This window comes from Anabas testudineus, chromosome 24 (genome assembly GCF_900324465.2).
Source record: "Anabas testudineus chromosome 24, fAnaTes1.2, whole genome shotgun sequence".
Lineage (NCBI taxonomy): Eukaryota > Metazoa > Chordata > Actinopteri > Anabantiformes > Anabantidae > Anabas > Anabas testudineus.
In genome coordinates, this window is record NC_046632.1 from 11,865,660 (window position 1) to 11,881,612 (window position 15,953).

The following is a 15,953-nucleotide window of genomic DNA, read 5'->3' on the forward strand; positions in this document are numbered from 1 at the left end:
AGTACTGCACATATATATATCTTTGGATAGGATGGGAGTAATTTAAATATTCAGGGAAGTTTATTTAGTTTATTGCTAAGTGGAGTTTTAGGAGCAGCTCCTCCACAACACGTGGTGGCGCTGTGGTCTATTTCCCGTCTATTGCAGTCGGACATGTCCCATTCAGTGCAGAGCAGACAGGTAGTGTCAGCAGAGCACGGTGCAGTGTGGACCTGAACAGACAGGATCAACACTCTGAAGCAAGGCGTCAAACAGAAACCAGCCGCGCGTCAACATGAACTGCGAGCCTGTTGTCATCGTCTCTGCCGCACGGACACCAATTGGTAAAGTGAAATACTAAAAGAAAGTAGCGCACACATGCATTAAACGTTTTCTTTTCTAACATTGCTACGTTAGTGTTGCTGAACTGTAGATTGTTGTTGACCTGTGGCTGTAGTTAACTGTCTTTAGTAGGGATGATTTATTTCATTTATTTTGCCTTTCGTGGTCAGTCTGCCTTATTTAATTTGGTAAGGTGGTTGGCGTCGTTTAATTAATTACGTCGAGTGCAGCGGCGCTGTGATTGGTTCGCTGCCGTGTCCGGAGGATTCTAAAGCCGCTGGTTGGCTAGTTGGTCATAGTGCCACGAAGCACGAGCCTCTCCCCATTGGCTGCCTACATCATGTCCGGTGTGTCCGCAGCATGGTGGGCGTGTCTGTTGCCTCTAATTTGGCAGCAAGAACCAAATAAACATGGCGCAGGCGAATAGAAACTTCATATGGTCTCACACAGCTGATATGATCATTACAGTTGTTGCATCAAATCTAAAGTTAGGATTGTTTGCAGTTATGTGAAGCTAAATAGTACGATATTTAGTTAAAGTCATGAGGAAAACAACTTTAGGGCTGAAATAAGTTTATCAACTATCAACTGAATTGAAAAATAACAGCTACAGCTTTGACTTGATTAGTCATTTAAGTAATTTAGATTATTTTTTTTTTGCTTTCTTTCTTGTTTTTTATGCCCAAAATGCCAACTGTTTGATTTTTGATGTTTGAAGCCATTCTGTTGTGTGATTCGGGTCACTGTCCTGTTGCATCACCCAACTTCTAAGTTTCATCTGATGTACAGATATTCTCACATTACACTTGGGAATTCATCTTCCCCCCCCAGTCACTGCAAGCTGGCCAGGCCCTGATGCAGCAAAGCAGGCCCAAATCATGTCGTTTCCTCCACCGTACTTTACGATTGGGATGATATTAGTAGTATCTGTCTATATGTAGAGGTATCAACTTGACAGACTGTGACACGTATGTTATGTTATGATGCAACATTTTTATAAAGAGTACCAGTTATAGATCAGGGACATTGTAAAATAATGGAACATCAATAATTAAATAATGACCTTAAAATAATGTCCTACTGCAACACCTTATTCCCATTTTTACTCAGGTACTTTGAATGGAGCTCTGTCCACCTTACCTCTGCATGACCTGTGCTCTGTGGTCATCAAGGAGGTTCTGAAGCGAGCTGCTGTGAAACCAGATGAGGTCTCTGAGGTTATCATGGGACATGTCCTAACAGCAGGTAGATAAGTGTGCGAGAGGTCCCGTATCCATGCCTCATGTTAACAGTTGTGTTGGGCAACATCAATCTGATTTGACTTCAGTTGTCTTTACCTTCAAACATTTTTAACTGATGGCTGTAATTTGTATCTAATTTAGGTAATGGGCAGAACCCGGCCCGTCAGGCCAGTGTTGGGGCAGGTGTCCCCTATGCTGTGCCTGCATGGAGCTGCCAGATGGTGTGTGGCTCAGGGCTGAAGGCTGTTTGTCTGGGAGCTCAGTCAATCCAGACTGGCGAGTCCTCTGTGGTGGTGGCAGGAGGCATGGAGAGCATGAGCAGGGTAGGTTATGATGTAACAGGTGTCAAGGATGGATGTAACATTTGTAGGTATCTGGTTTTAAATAAAATATAACATATGCTACCTGAAAGGTGTCTGCAACACTGATTGACAGTTGTCAAGTACCAAATTTGAATTTGTTTACTCACTATTTTGATCAGACACATTCTACTGTCTGCAAATTGTATACTATATATATATATTTTATATTTCTGCATTGTTCTTATGCAACTGTTTGGGTGTGCTGAAAAACAGTTAACCAAACTACAAATAAAGTTGTTTTTTTTTTGTTTTTTTTTCAAATAACCTATTGTTTGCAAAATTCAGGCATAATTTTGAATTCCACAAATTTAACATGAGCATAAATAAACCCAATGACATAATAGTAATGTTACTTTCCAACAGCCTATGCATGAAGAAAATGTTCTCTTAAAACAAAACCTCAAGTTTGTTTTTCTCTTTGTGTATTTAGGCTCCTCACACAGTGCAAATGAGAACAGGGGTGAAGATGGGGGATGTATCTCTGCAGGACTCCATGGTGGCTGATGGTCTCACAGACGCCTTCCATGGCTACCACATGGGCATCACAGGTTTCTGTCAATCTATCTAGAACAACCAGTGTTGTATAGTGACATCTCGGATATTATAGTTCTGATATGTATTTTTATTTTATCAGCGGAGAATGTGGCTAAACAGTGGGGTGTCAGTCGAGAGGAGCAGGACCGGTTCGCTGTCCAATCCCAGAACAAAACAGAGGCTGCACAGAAAGCCGGATATTTTGATCAAGAGATTGTCGCGGTCATGGTGCCATCCAGAAAAGGCAAGAAGTATTTCAGCGATTTGTTATCCAGTTTGTTCTTCTGTGTAACAAATCAACATCATGCTTTTTCTTTCCTCTTCAGGTCCAGTTGAAGTGAAGGTAGACGAATTCCCTCGACACGGTAGCAACGTGGATAGTATGTCCAAACTCAAACCCTGCTTCATCAAGGACAGCAGTGGTACCGTCACTGCTGGAAATGCATCAGGTTTGGGAGTTCGTGCTTATAAACTATGACATACACTGAGATAATGTTGCTAACTGACTAAACAGATGTCTGATCATGTACTGATATTTAAAGCTGCTTTTATCTCTTTACTTTAGGTATAAATGATGGAGCGGCTGCAACTGTCTTAATGAGCCAGTCGGAGGCTGTGAGGCGTGGCGTCAAACCAATGGCCAGGATTGTATCGTGGGCTCAAGCTGGTCTTGACCCATCTATCATGGGAACTGGACCAATACCGGCCATCAGGAAAGCGGTGAGAAGCCAACAGTTAAATGTAAAACGCATGTGAAAATGTTCATGTGTTTTTAATTGCTTTATATTTTACTGTCTGATAGGTTGAGAAAGCGGGCTGGCAGCTGGACCAGGTCGATCTGTTTGAGATCAATGAAGCATTCGCTGCACAGTCTATTGCTGTGGTCAAAGAACTAGGTCTGAATGTAGACAAGGTAATTTCTTAAAGTAACATGTTTTTTATTCCACAAACTGAAAGCACAGTTGCTTAATAATAACGACCATACGCAGCTGTGTGTGTATCTAATGTATGTGTATTAACGCTGATATTTTTATCCCATTTTCTTCAGGTGAATGTGAGCGGTGGTGCCATTTCTCTGGGCCATCCTATTGGTATGTCCGGCTGCAGAGTGTTAGTGACCCTGCTGCATGCTCTTCAGAGGACTGGAGGGCATAAGGGTGTGGCGTCCCTGTGCATAGGAGGAGGGATGGGCATTGCCATGTGTGTGGAGAGGGTTTGAGATGAATACCCAATGCTGCTTTACAGTACTTAATGCAATCTATTTTAAATGGATACTGAAATGGTTTACACTTTAGGATATAGTATATACTTTTAACAAATTACCTAAATTCTTAAGTCACTGTACTTGTGGCAAAAGTGAGTATATGTTGTTATTGAACTGTCAGCGACAGCTTGCCGTTTTCACTGTGAATACTTCAGGTTTTAGCTGTAGAGCATGTCATTTAGAATTACATAACTCTAGCAGATACTAATGAGCAAATTGTAATTGTACTATACAGTATGTGCCATACTGCAGCTAGTAGTTGTTGGTAAAAACTTGAATGTACATACAGTAGGTTTTAGTTGAAAGAAGCCAATTTTAAATAAGATAACACTAAAACTGTTATTAGGGCCCAGTATGGCCAAGTTTTAGAAAACATTCTACCTTAACTGTAGAGCAAGTTCTATCTTCTGGTGTAATTTATTTAATTATTATTGTAAGCATTAGGTATTTGGTGTAAAAATCTTACCCGTCCACATTCCAACATCTTCTCTTGGGGCATAAATGGACCTTTTATCTCATTAATTCTGCAGACAACAAACTTGAAACACAGCTAAGTGCCATAAGGTTAAGTATTCTAGCCTTCTTTACCCTAGTGCTTCCTGTACATAATGTCAGTGTTTCCTGTAATCTAGCTATTTGACATATCAATAAAGAATTACAAGCCATGAAGTCAAGTTAGTTTGAAACTCAATAACCACAGCTACTGGTCATTTACAACCACTGGAGCTTTAATAAGTGTCCAAAAACAAACAAATCACTTACAGTTTCTCTAGAAGCAAATGCCACAAGTGGGAAAAGAGTGGACAGGCAAAGTGCACGGCCTATGCTAAAAGCAACAGCCATGAAGAGCTCCTTATGTATAAATACAGACATTGAATCTATCAGGACAAATTTCAGCCTTTTAACCCTCCAGAGACCCAGACTGTACCGCATCCCTGTACGATTGCCCCCCTTCCTTTGGCTCTGGGAACAGTTTAATGAGATCGTCAATACGGAGGATGGTGATGGCAGCCTCTGTGGCAAACTTGAGGCTCTTTGTCTTGACCATGGTGGGCTCGTACACACCAGCCTGACGGTTGTCTCTAGGCTTGCCATTTACCAGGTCTAGACCAATCCTACAAGAAAACAAACAAATACTGTATGTTCCATACCAACTGTTTACGTAGCTTAATACTGTAAAACGTAAAAGCATAAAAACACATTTAACTCTGTAAGATAAAATTTTAATCTAATTAGAGAAAAATTATCAAATCTTGCATTATATTAGCTTAACACTATATTCAGCCTAGAAAAAGAGAAAAAAAAAGTAGCACTGCTTGAGTACATGGAAAATTGTATTTTACGTTGCCTAAAAACATCTACTTACACATTCTGTCAGGAAAAAAAAACCAACTCACCACTTAAGATTCTTGCGTTCAGGATTAACTTGGGCTTCATTGTGGAAAGCACGAAGTTTGGCCACCAGATCAGTGGAGTCCTGTGCTGCATTAACAGCCAGTGTTTTAGGGATGACGAGAAGAGACCGAGCAAACTCTGCAATGGCCAGCTGCTCTCTGGAACCCTGAAGAACATTTTAGCTGGGTTAAAAACCAACACTATGACCACGGCAAGACATCATCTCTTTGATAAGTACCCAAACGCATGCATAGTTTTCGTACGATATGACTCACCATGCTAGTAGCATAGTTCTCCAGGTAGATTGACAGAGCTGCCTCCACAGCGCCTCCTCCGGGGACTACTGACTTTGACTCCAGCACCCTCTTTACTACACAGAGAGCATCATGCAGTGAACGCTCCATTTCGTCACACATGAAGTCGTTGGCTCCACGCAAAATTATAGAGGCTGATGTGCGTGCTTTAGTACTGAGGAAAAAATTTGGCAGAAACAGCAAAGTTGACATCTGTCAGACTGGAAACTTAAATATAGGAAGAAGAAAAAAAACAGGAGCCTTTCCTTTCAAATCTCAGAGCTAGAAACGCAGGGCACTTCGTTTTAAGGTTAAGGGTTATACTGACAACTTAGTTCCTCCAGGATTTCAGAATTGCAGCAATATTTTATGTGACCTTGCTTTCAGTCTAGTGTAGATAATAGCAGCTTCCTAATGCCTGCATCTTAACAGACAGGGCGAGACTCCAGGGATTTCTGGGACAGATGGGACATCTAGTTAGTGCCTTTAAGGCAATGGTGTGATAATTAAGGAATAAAACATAAAAAAAAAAAAAAAAAAAAAACTGTCTAAACAGGGTGATCACATCAATCCCAAAAATGATTGAGGTTAAATGTCTGACCTAGGAATGTTTTACATCTAGTTTTGAGAATTTGGAGTATAAAAAAAAAACTTATTTCCAGTTCTTACTTCTTGACAAGGATGAGTTCATCATCACAGACGCGCTCCTGCACAACCTCCTCGGCCTGGCCGAGCATAGTGGCCTCAAATGTCTCCTCTCCCTCCAGATTGGTCAGAGAAGGGCAGAGGGTGGCTGTGAAAGGACAAACACAACTCATGTAGAAAAACTACTGATGCCAAGTCAAAGCATAAGTGTATGAAAAACAACATGCAAAGACATCTAATGTCTACTCCCACAAAGTGCAGCGCACTTTGTCCTTACCTCCGGTTGCTTTGGCAATGCGTTTGAGGTCCCTCTTAAGAACTCTTCTCACTGCCATGGCTCCAACATCCACAAAGTACTTAAGACACATATCATCAATACCACCAGTGGTCAGGATTACATTGGCCCCAGCTGCCAAAATTTTCTGGATCCTCTCCTTTGTGATGTCAGATTCCCTGAAGCAACAAAATATTATTTCAGATGTATGCAGGGTCACAATTTAATAAGTAAAGCAACAGTATTCACCTTGGTAGTATCTGTGCAGATATTCCAGTTTTATATGAATATAAAACTATAGTTGTATGTTCAACATGACAAGAAAACTGTAATTAAACAATCTTGTGCACACAAATTATCTCTGTCCAGCCCACAGCAGTTATCCAACAGCTCAGTGAGACGCTGCTGTCTTAACTTGGAGCTGCGTATGTTTTCTCCCACGCGTATCACTGTGTAAACTATTGAGCCAGTATCACAGCAAATTTAAATGGGATGATTCTTTAAGAAGACAGAGCAAAATATTCCATAATTTACCTTTGTCTGATCTGGTCAAGCTTCTCTGGGTCATTGATAATGACTTGGACTCCCATCTTCATCTTTGTTTTCTGCAAGCTGAAGTCCAAGCAGGCAATCTTGGCGTTGACAACACGCTTAACCATTCCTGTGGAAATTATTATTATTATTATTTTCAGACTGAGAACAAATTTACAGATGCTAAAAATGTCATTTCAGCTCAGATTCCTTTGTCTGGCCAGAAAAGAAGTTTCCACAGTTTACAAAGTGCTGCGACTAAATTCATTTCAAAGCCAGCATACTGTCTCCCACGCGTATCACTGCCTATGCCATCATGTGAGACATAGAAGCAAATTTTAATGGGAGTTTAATGAGCTGCAGTGTTGCATGACACATTACATGACACATTTAAAATGAGAGAATTTGCAACCAACAAACCTTGTGAGCCAACTGTGCAGTTCAGTGCGTATCCATTAACCAAGAAGCTCTCTTTCTGGCTACGGCCATGGGCTTTCAGCACGTTGACAGAGTTGATGGGATATCTGGCGACCCCCTTGCTGTCCACAAACTTCACAGCTATGGCAGCATCGACTACCATGTTAGCAAAGAAGTCTGCATCACTGAAGGACCAGGGTCAAGGCAAATAAGAGTTTTTCACACACGTAAAACTGCAAATTAATTGCACACACTCCCTGCAAAATGACTCCAATCTATTATCAAGCTGGTGAAGTATAAACACCAGTGATATTGTTGACCGGATTCAATGATGCTTATGTTTATGCTACTTCACAGACCAGACAGGATACACTCCAATAATTTTGGAGGACATGGATGTCTTAGCTGCATTGATCAAACACTCTCTGCCCAGATCATCTGTCCCAATAGTGAGATTCTCATTAATGTAGCGTACTGCCTCCCTGGAAAAAAAGGGAAAATTATATGTAAGAAACCGAACAGATCTAATGTACAATAGAAATAATGGGGCATTTAAGATCCTCTAAGCATCTTACTTGCAAGCCAGACGATATCCACTGATGACTGAAGTGGGGTGAATTTTTTGCTTCACCAGCTCATCTGCACTCTTTAGCAGCTCTGCAGCAAGAATTACCTAGGACAACGTCACATAGCATACTTGATTAAACCACACAAACAGAACCAGTTTCCTTACACGAACGGTAACAAGCTTATGGATTTCACACTGTACCATCGTTTCATTAGGAGTGGCAGAAATGAGGCTGCACAACCCCTTCAGACACTGAAGGACAGTTGCTCTTTCCTGTTAGCATAGCCATACATCCGTAGTAAAAGGCAGATGCATGGTACTAAAACAGGACATGACCACTTATTTTCAGCAACTATTTATATGTGTGAGGGTGATTATGAAGTTAAATTCACCCAGCACACTTCACAGTTCTCAAGAATTTATAAACAGAAGGTAGCACACAACTTTTCAGCTGTTCATTTGCCCCTACTCACCACAGACGTGGTCCCATCTCCGACCTCCTTGTCCTGCAGGTCAGCCAGTTCGCACAGGACCTTGGCAGCTGGGTGCTCCACTTCCAGCAGCTTCAGGATGGTTGCTCCATCGTTGGTGATGGTCACATCCTGCCAGAACAACCATCACATACGATTAATGATCAATTAACGTTAGTGTGTAGATAAAATGATATATTTTTATGGACACTAACCCCAATGTCGTCCACTAACATCTTGTCGAGGCCAACAGGTCCGAGGGAGCTCTTGACGATGTTGGCGATAGACGCTGCGGCCATGACTGTAATAAAACGAAGGTTGTAAATGCAAAATTGTGGAAAGCTGCAACATGCTTAAACATGTATAATGTATTTAATAACAACGCCGGTGGAGTTGCAGTGTTCTGTCATTTTATTTGGTGAGTGACCGAGTCAGCTAGCCACACCTTCAGACCATGACAGTGTTTGTTCTATCCCATTAGCATAGCCGTTCATTCATGATGATGCGAATGAAAGGTACTAAAATGGGACTATGAAGTTGCAATACATCTCCACTCATTGAATCACCCATACTGTAGTTATAAAATAATTCTGCTTTGGAAATTTTGAGGAGAGACAGCGAACAGGCTTGAAGCGTTAAACTTAGTTAGCATTAGCCACACGTGTGTTGCATGCAGTATATGAAACGCTTTTCCTGTCGATCGTTAAAAACGCACGAAGAAAACATTAAGTGTTTCGGGAACACCAAATAAAGCGTGCTCACAACTCACCATTTTGAGTGCGAACAGATTCGCCAGTTGTCCTCTGGCCAAACACATTTAACGGACCTTCTAATAGCGACATTTTGGACCACCACACAACCGAGAAGAAAGGAAGCTGCGCAGTGCACTATGGGTAAACCGGCATTAAGCAGAAGGTTCGAGAAGAAACGTTACCAAAAACTGTGATTATGAGGCATAAAAACTTTTAATCATGCACCTATCCACAATGTAAAACCTGTTATAAAGTTTCATATAAATCCGTTGCCTTATCACGTTAAAAAGCAACGTTTTGTCGTTTTATGTATTATAAACCACATTTCCCAGCATACCACCGCGCCGTGCTCTTTTTCTTCTTCTCGGGTCGTTCGATTAGTTGTAGCTTGTTTTGAACGGCCAGCGCGCCCTCTGCTGTACGTTTTACCCTGACGAGATTTGATGTGATTTGTATTTGCATGATTTTTTATGATGGCAAAAATAATACCAATTATGTTTATCCTTTTTTTTTCATGTCTTGTAATATTTTCTAGCTTACTTCCTCCTTTATTTTAAAATCATTACATTAAGAGGCATATTGCATCAGTACTCCTGTTTTAATCACCTCCTAATACATTATCTGAACTATACCAACGTATTGTAGCTTTTTATAGTGGAACAATGTAATGTGGCTACTCAAGTAGTCTTTTCTACACTACTTAAGTACAGTTTTCATATACATATCTCGTAAAATGTTTATTCTCGTAAAATGTTTATTACTTTTGTATTTTTGCACACCCTCTCATTCTTTTTGCACATTGCTGTTGTTCTTTTTGCACTGACCTGCTGTAGCAATTGAATTTCCCCAATGTGGGATCAATAAAGAATATCTTATCTTATCAATATGCAGTATTTTTATTTTATGCTACTTGATATTTCTACCTCACTACAGTTTAGATTATTCTACAGCTCTAGTTTCTAGTTACCATGCAGTTAATATTTTGCATATAAAACATGAAAAAGAGTTTAAAAAATAATTATAGCTTAATACCCAGAACAAAATTAATAGTAGTGTATGCAATTTCCTGATTTTCTTCTAAACTGGTCAGGAAATGTGATCTAATCTTCACCAAAGTCCCAAATATCAATAAACTATATTTTTAAGATGATAAAACATAACTGTCAATTCAGCATGTGCCTGATTCTGAATATAAAGTAAGCTCTGAATGGTCACTGGGTGTTGCTTTATATTATTTTCAGTGTAAAGACATTTTCATTCACTGATAAACACGCAGAGATGAGTTGAATCTGAATTTATTACTTCCAATACATCATTTTATTGCGCAATGGCAGTTAAAAAAAAATACAGTACACTTAACTTAAACACTATAGCATTATGAAGCATACCTATGGCATACAAGAATAACTTTCCTAAAATGTACATCTTTACAAAGTGTTTACAAATAAAACATAAAAAAAACAAAAAAAAAAGAAAAGTGCAAAGAAGAGTCAATGAAGACGGACTATCCCCACCAGTGAAACAGAGGACAAAAATGTACAATGATATAAAAAAAACAAAAAACAAAACATACTTCATATTCCTAACTTGTGTTTGATCCGCATTTCCTGATATGAACAGTAGGCCGTGATGCTGTGCTTCTCAACGTTTCACATGTTTTAGTGATTTGGAACGTGTATTATGCAGTGCATGGCAGAACAACTACCATTTCTGATAATATTCACAGGATTTGATTCACATTATACAAGCTCCCCTAAATCAGAATAAAACCACATTTTAATAAATATATTTTACTTTAATTTACAACTTGTCCGTGGCTTGGAAGTGATCGTGACGATGGGCAGTGTAGTCGGGATGCTTTCAAATAAATACATCTATTTTATTTTTAACAGTTTCAACATGTGTGGGTAGAAAGTTATTTGTGTTTTGTTTTTTTGTATGAACCTGATTGAAATGACTGACAACCATCTCACTGTGTTTATGTCTGTGACTGTGGTCAGTAGTGCGACAGTTGGGAGTGTCCCATAACGTAAACAACGTAAACAAACAGTTGATAAACCATTTGAATTAAAAAAATAAAATAAAACAAAACAGCGAATGTACATCAAATACAGTACTGTAGGCTTTTAACTAGCTCTTCTTAATCCTCTCCTTCGTGGTCCCTCTTAAAAGCAAAAGGTTAAAATTAGTGTGACTGGAAAAAAACAAACATCATCCACATGTTGAGATGCAAATTTTTCACTCCACATGACGGATGCCCCCAAACCACAAGGTGGAAAACGTCGCCGCTTTGTTCACAGATTCAAAATAAATATAAAGGTCTATGATTTCTTATACATTATCTAAAATATCAGCGTCTTCTCTTGATTTTAAAGCACAATACCCTATGGAGTGAAAAAGAAGAACTTCAAATGCATTTACAGGTCTAAGTCTAGTTTTACTTAACCTCATGGTACGAGCCAACGTGTTTTCTTTACAGTTGCATCATTTTCGTTGCAGTTTTTGCTAAAAAGCCGTTAAAGTGGACAAACTAGCCTGAGTAGCAAATCTGCTGATTGCAAATTTGAAAAGCTGCTTGTTCAGAACGGTTTGATAGTGTAAGCACGATTAAAAAGACCTCTCCTATCCACATCAAGATTACCTAGTGCGGAAACTGCAGTTTAAACAACCTAAAGAGTAAATTAAGAGAAAGAGATTAAAGAGGTTCTCATGACATGGGGGATGTCAAGATCCACCGAAGGCCATCTGATTTTTTAATGACTGTACTTCAGTTTGACATGTGGGGAGCAGAAAAGATTGACTTCCTAAAGTAACAGGTCTCCTGAACTACTGTATCTGTACAGTAGTTTATTAGCACACGCCCTCCTGCAGAATCAACTCATGGGACATTTACTGCATCTCTTCAAGGCTTACATGGAAGTAGGTGTCTGAATTCCTTTAATGATTAAAACCAGTCACACTCCAAACCTTTACAAACATTTTTTGCTTTGACAGCTTCTCGTTGACTTTTCCCCGGTAGATATTTATCTGACAAATTAATCTGGAAGTTCTAAGGCAGCTTACATGCAGTCTTTGATGTGGTATTTAAACCGTTAATAGTTAACTATTATGTGTTTTACTCTGAGGTCCTGTAGCAGTAAATGCAGTATTAAGTATTCACAGAAGTTGTTACAAATATGGCAGCAATCAAAGACCACGTCTACATTATGGCAGGTGTTGTGTTTAATATCCGTTTTTGTTTGTGGACTATGGTGTCGTACTATGTGGGGCATTCAATGCAAAGCAGCAGTGTCCGTTTCTAGATGCTGTATGTTATTGTATATTTGGCTTTAAATGTCATGTAGGTTCAGGCAAAGCTACTAGAGCCCAGACACTGAAACCTCTCCCTCAGAGACTGGACAATGTTGGACTGGCTCTGCTGCGGCTCACTCCACAGGTATTTCTCCAAGTGCTCACGGTCCAGACACCTCAGTGGGTCGCGGGAGTGCAATGGGGTGCACGGCAGACTCTGGGAATGGACAAGACCCCTACTCTGATTGGAAAGAGCCGCCGAGTGACTGTTTTTCTGCGTCAACCTGTCCAGCTCCTGTTCGCTCTCGTCCTCTGAGCGGATCTCCACATAGTCGTCGTCATCTTCCCCGTTGTCCTTAAAGTTGGCCAGGTAGTTCTGGGTGGCTGTGAGTATGCTCAGTGCAGATGCTCGGTTCAGGACCACCACCTGCTGACCATCATGTAAGGTGAGACCTGACTGTCTTAGGGTAGACTGCTCTGGGAGGCTGCTCTGTCGACCAGCGCGGCCCAGACTGGGGCCATGGAGTCTGTCTGAGCTTCGCTCCATATTGGGTCCATTAGATTTGTGTCCAGACTGGTTGTTCTTCTCCTGCTGCTGACTGCCCAGAGAGCTGACCGACTCACTGTGACCTGACGGAGAAGGCTTTGAGGATGGTAAAGACGGTGCGTTAAAGGAAGGATGTCTCTTTATGGAACTGTACACATGCTCCTCTTTCTCGCTTGGCGCCGACATGCACGAGCTCCACCTCTGTGAAGGTGGAGAGCTTGGCGAGGGAGGGAGGGTTTTGAGAGAAGGGATGGAGCAGGCCGAGGTTAACCGACGGTGTGGGGTGGAAGACGCACGAGCGTTCCCCACTTCACTGGCTGAGGAGACAAAGCTGGCCAGCTCTCCGTTGCTGTAGGTAGAATGGAGCCAGTCCTCCTCCAGGGAGGTCTCTGGCATGGACGGAGAGTACGGCAGCCCTGGATGTGAGTGGTGTGGGGTGGCAGAGGTCTGGCCAGCGGGTGACGGAGGATCCTTAAACATAACCTGGTCATATAGTTGAGAGTACTCTGCTATTCTTGCACCTAAAGAGGGAACACAGAAGAAGAAGATGAGAGGATGTTATGTCTGTATTTTATGTTTTGGCCACTTGGGGGCAGCAGAAACAAACTGTGAACACAACTCACATTATTATGACACATTATCAAATAGGAGTCTGCTATTGGAAAACATTATCAAGTCTTCTGTTACCTATGGCTGCCCCCCCTTGTTTCTTCTCTTCCAAGATGGCTGCCAGGTCTTTCTGCTTCTTCTCAGCTCTGGCCCGACTGCAAGAGTCTCCAGGATCCATGCTCCTCATGCGCAGCAGCTGGTTGGCTTTCTTGATCTTCTGGCTATACTGGCGTGCCATCAGGAACACCCGGCTCTTTGTTTTATCCATCAGCTCCAAGGGAAAGTCCACAGACTCACCCAGAAGGAGCGATGAAGATGCCAGTGGGGAGTCCAGACCTGCCAGCTCCCCTGGAAACAGACTATGGAGGTCCTTTAGGGGGTTCTCCCTCAGTTGGGTGCTTCGTTGAGGAAGCTCCACCAGGTCATCGTCCTCTAGGCGGAAGCTGCCGCTGCTGAGGCGAGCAAGTCTGTTACGAATGCTCTTCACCGTGCCGGGGACGGGCTCCGGGGTTTCGGGCGGGGGGTGTGGCACAGTGCTGTGCTTTTCTTCTTCAGTGTTTGCTTCATTTTGAAAATCAGGCAGGTTGATAATTGGAATGGTGAATGACTGTGCAGAAGTGACAGGTGGGGGTTTACGCTGATGTGCGGGGGGGCTCTTGGTTGGAGGACTGGTTGCTTGAGGACTATTTACAGGAGGGCCTTTTGTGGGACTACTTTTGACTGAGGAGGACCTCTTAGGTGACTCAGTGGCACTTACAGGAAAGGCAGCAGGCAGTCGATCACCTTTCTTCTCGTTGGTCTTGATGTAGTTTTCTAAGTCGTTCCAGATCTCATCGACCTGCTCCGACATCTTATCCCCTTTCTGCACACGTCGGGAGAACGTTTCAGAAGCAGAGGAGGAGGAGTAATCTGGCTCAGAAGAACACGGGACACAACGGGATGTGTCTGCTCCTTCATCCTCAGCAAAGTGGAGGCTCTCCTCAGATACAAACCCCCCAAGACTTTCTGTCAGGTCTTGTTGAGAGGCCAGCAGACTGTCCCGCTCTTGTGTGAGGTTCTTGCCTTCATTCGTTCCTTTAAGCTCGATTGATGGCGGTTCTCTGAAAGTGATGGTGTCGTAAATATTTTCTTCCTGTATCTGCAGCTCACACGTCCCAAACTGTCTTCCCTCCTGTGTGGAGGACCGGTTGCTCTCAGAGGAACTGTCTGGTTCGATCATAGACTCCGAGACCTCATTCGGTACCCGTGCTGTCTGGTTTTGGGAACCCTGTGCATTTGTGGATGTGCCTTTTCCTGACCGTCTTTCTTCCAGGTCTCTTCTGATGAGACCCATGCTCTTTAGGTCCTCATAGCTGATGTTGTCGTAAACATTTTCAATGTCGTCTATCGTCAGCTGCTCGGCTGACGATGACCCAGATATATCATTGCTGGATGATTCGGTGTGGATCACTTCCAGGTTGTCTCCGGTCTGGTCCTCGCCAGGGCTTTGTCGAGCATCTCTAGCCTTTTCCCCTGCACTGCTTGACCTCCGCAGCACTCTGCTCCCATTGGTGGGAGGGTCAATCTGCACTGTGGGCACCTGTTCAACATGCCAGCTGCAGGGGCGAGCCATCCTAGGTGATGAGGTAGCCTCAGACCTCTCTGATGGCACCTCCTGCTCTGGTCCACTTGGCTCTGTGGGGACAAACATCTGGTAGATGTCCTCGTCCTCATCATCAGGCTGCATGGTTCTCTGACGAGTGGGGAACATGGCTCTGCGGGCCCGGTGGTCTGCCCAGATGTTCCTCACAGAGTGGTCACTTTCTGTGACAATTACAGAGGGAATAGGGGATTCTGGAGGTTCCTCCGTCACATGAGGTGTCCTGAGAAGTGGTGGGTGGTGACTACTGTCCCTTACCAGGGATTCTCTAGCTCTCTGAGATAAAGAAGAACAGCAAAAATAAGTTGTTTTACAGACACTGAGATAAAATTAAACTTGATTCCATCTTTTAAAGGTTATCATGTAGCACTTAATACTGCACCTGTAGGTCTGAGGGGCTCATGTTGAACGCTTTCCACTGTTCTATACTATCAACAGATGCCTGAGGGTTCAGCCTCTTCCTACTGCTTTTGCCAGGCACTCGCAGCCTCTTTCCACCTCCCTGTATGTAGAGGTTTTCCGCATTAAACCACACATTCACAGGATCGCAGACAAATGTGAGACGGTATATGTTGTGCATATCATTCATTGGGCAGCTCACCAGGCCACTGTCATCCTCATCATCAGCATCCTGTTGATGTGGCTCTTCCCCTTCTTCTCTGTCACTGTGGTCATAGTGATCGCCGGGATCCAGAGACTCCTGTGACTGGTTGATGAGGCTGCGGCTGCGCCCAATTGTGCCCAGAGCCAGCTGGGACACTGGAGAGAGCAAAGTGGCACCCAGACTCATTCGCTGGAGG

General features: G+C 42.5%; 3 protein-coding genes and 1 non-coding gene across 6 annotated transcripts in view; 1 reads left to right on the plus strand and 3 right to left on the minus strand.

The window, feature by feature from the left end:
• Nucleotides 1-274: 274 nt before the first annotated feature.
• Nucleotides 275-4,391, plus strand: acat2 (acetyl-CoA acetyltransferase 2). The gene is made up of 9 exons (XM_026340600.1): nt 275-323; nt 1,432-1,566; nt 1,704-1,885; nt 2,355-2,472; nt 2,559-2,702; nt 2,785-2,907; nt 3,024-3,178; nt 3,261-3,371; nt 3,507-4,391. Exons 1-9 carry the CDS (start codon nt 275-277, stop codon nt 3,675-3,677), a joined length of 1,188 nt encoding a protein of 395 aa, XP_026196385.1. The 3' UTR covers nt 3,678-4,391.
• Nucleotides 4,392-4,429: 38 nt separating this feature from the next.
• Nucleotides 4,430-9,229, minus strand: tcp1 (t-complex 1). Its single transcript, XM_026342120.1, has 12 exons — nt 9,085-9,229; nt 8,531-8,616; nt 8,319-8,447; nt 7,853-7,950; nt 7,649-7,759; nt 7,281-7,462; nt 6,864-6,990; nt 6,333-6,508; nt 6,080-6,203; nt 5,393-5,585; nt 5,120-5,283; nt 4,430-4,837 (listed from the first exon to the last, which is right to left on the minus strand). Exons 1-12 carry the CDS (start codon nt 9,155-9,157, stop codon nt 4,624-4,626), a joined length of 1,677 nt encoding a protein of 558 aa, XP_026197905.1. The 5' UTR covers nt 9,158-9,229; the 3' UTR covers nt 4,430-4,623.
• LOC113149884 lies at nt 8,708-8,846 on the minus strand. The gene has a single exon (XR_003297602.1). It is a non-coding gene; the product is annotated as a small nucleolar RNA SNORA29 (small nucleolar RNA).
• Nucleotides 9,230-10,346: 1,117 nt separating the features above from the next.
• Nucleotides 10,347-15,953, minus strand: part of LOC113149295 (pleckstrin homology domain-containing family G member 1) — a 33,729-nt gene continuing 28,122 nt past the window's right edge. For 2 of the 3 annotated variants that reach the window (XM_026341322.1, XM_026341324.1), the window contains 4 exons: nt 15,755-15,946; nt 15,536-15,655; nt 13,593-15,429; nt 10,347-13,426 (listed from right to left, as the gene is read on the minus strand). In XM_026341322.1, coding sequence (XP_026197107.1) covers nt 12,414-13,426; nt 13,593-15,429; nt 15,536-15,655; nt 15,755-15,946 — 3,162 coding nt within the window. In that variant the 3' untranslated portion in view covers nt 10,347-12,413. The remainder of the gene's footprint in view (nt 13,427-13,592; nt 15,430-15,535; nt 15,656-15,754; nt 15,947-15,953) is intronic. The other variant, XM_026341323.1, reaches the window with a different exon arrangement.

What these genes read in the sequence shown, in the direction of transcription:
- tcp1 (XM_026342120.1), bottom strand. Translation starts at nt 9,157, where the DNA reads ATGTCGCTATTAGAAGGTCCGTTAAATGTGTTTGGCCAGAGGACAACT. An exon ending in TGTTAGTGGACGACATTGGG is followed by an intron (nt 8,448 to 8,530) that starts GTTAGTGTCCAT and finishes TTGTTCTGGCAG; the next exon opens with GATGTGACCATCACCAACGA. An exon ending in CTGCACAGTTGGCTCACAAG is followed by an intron (nt 6,991 to 7,280) that starts GTTTGTTGGTTG and finishes TAATTTCCACAG; the next exon opens with GAATGGTTAAGCGTGTTGTC.
- acat2 (XM_026340600.1), top strand. Translation starts at nt 275, where the DNA reads ATGAACTGCGAGCCTGTTGTCATCGTCTCTGCCGCACGGACACCAATT. An exon ending in GCATGGAGAGCATGAGCAGG is followed by an intron (nt 1,886 to 2,354) that starts GTAGGTTATGAT and finishes TTGTGTATTTAG; the next exon opens with GCTCCTCACACAGTGCAAAT. An exon ending in CTACCACATGGGCATCACAG is followed by an intron (nt 2,473 to 2,558) that starts GTTTCTGTCAAT and finishes TTATTTTATCAG; the next exon opens with CGGAGAATGTGGCTAAACAG.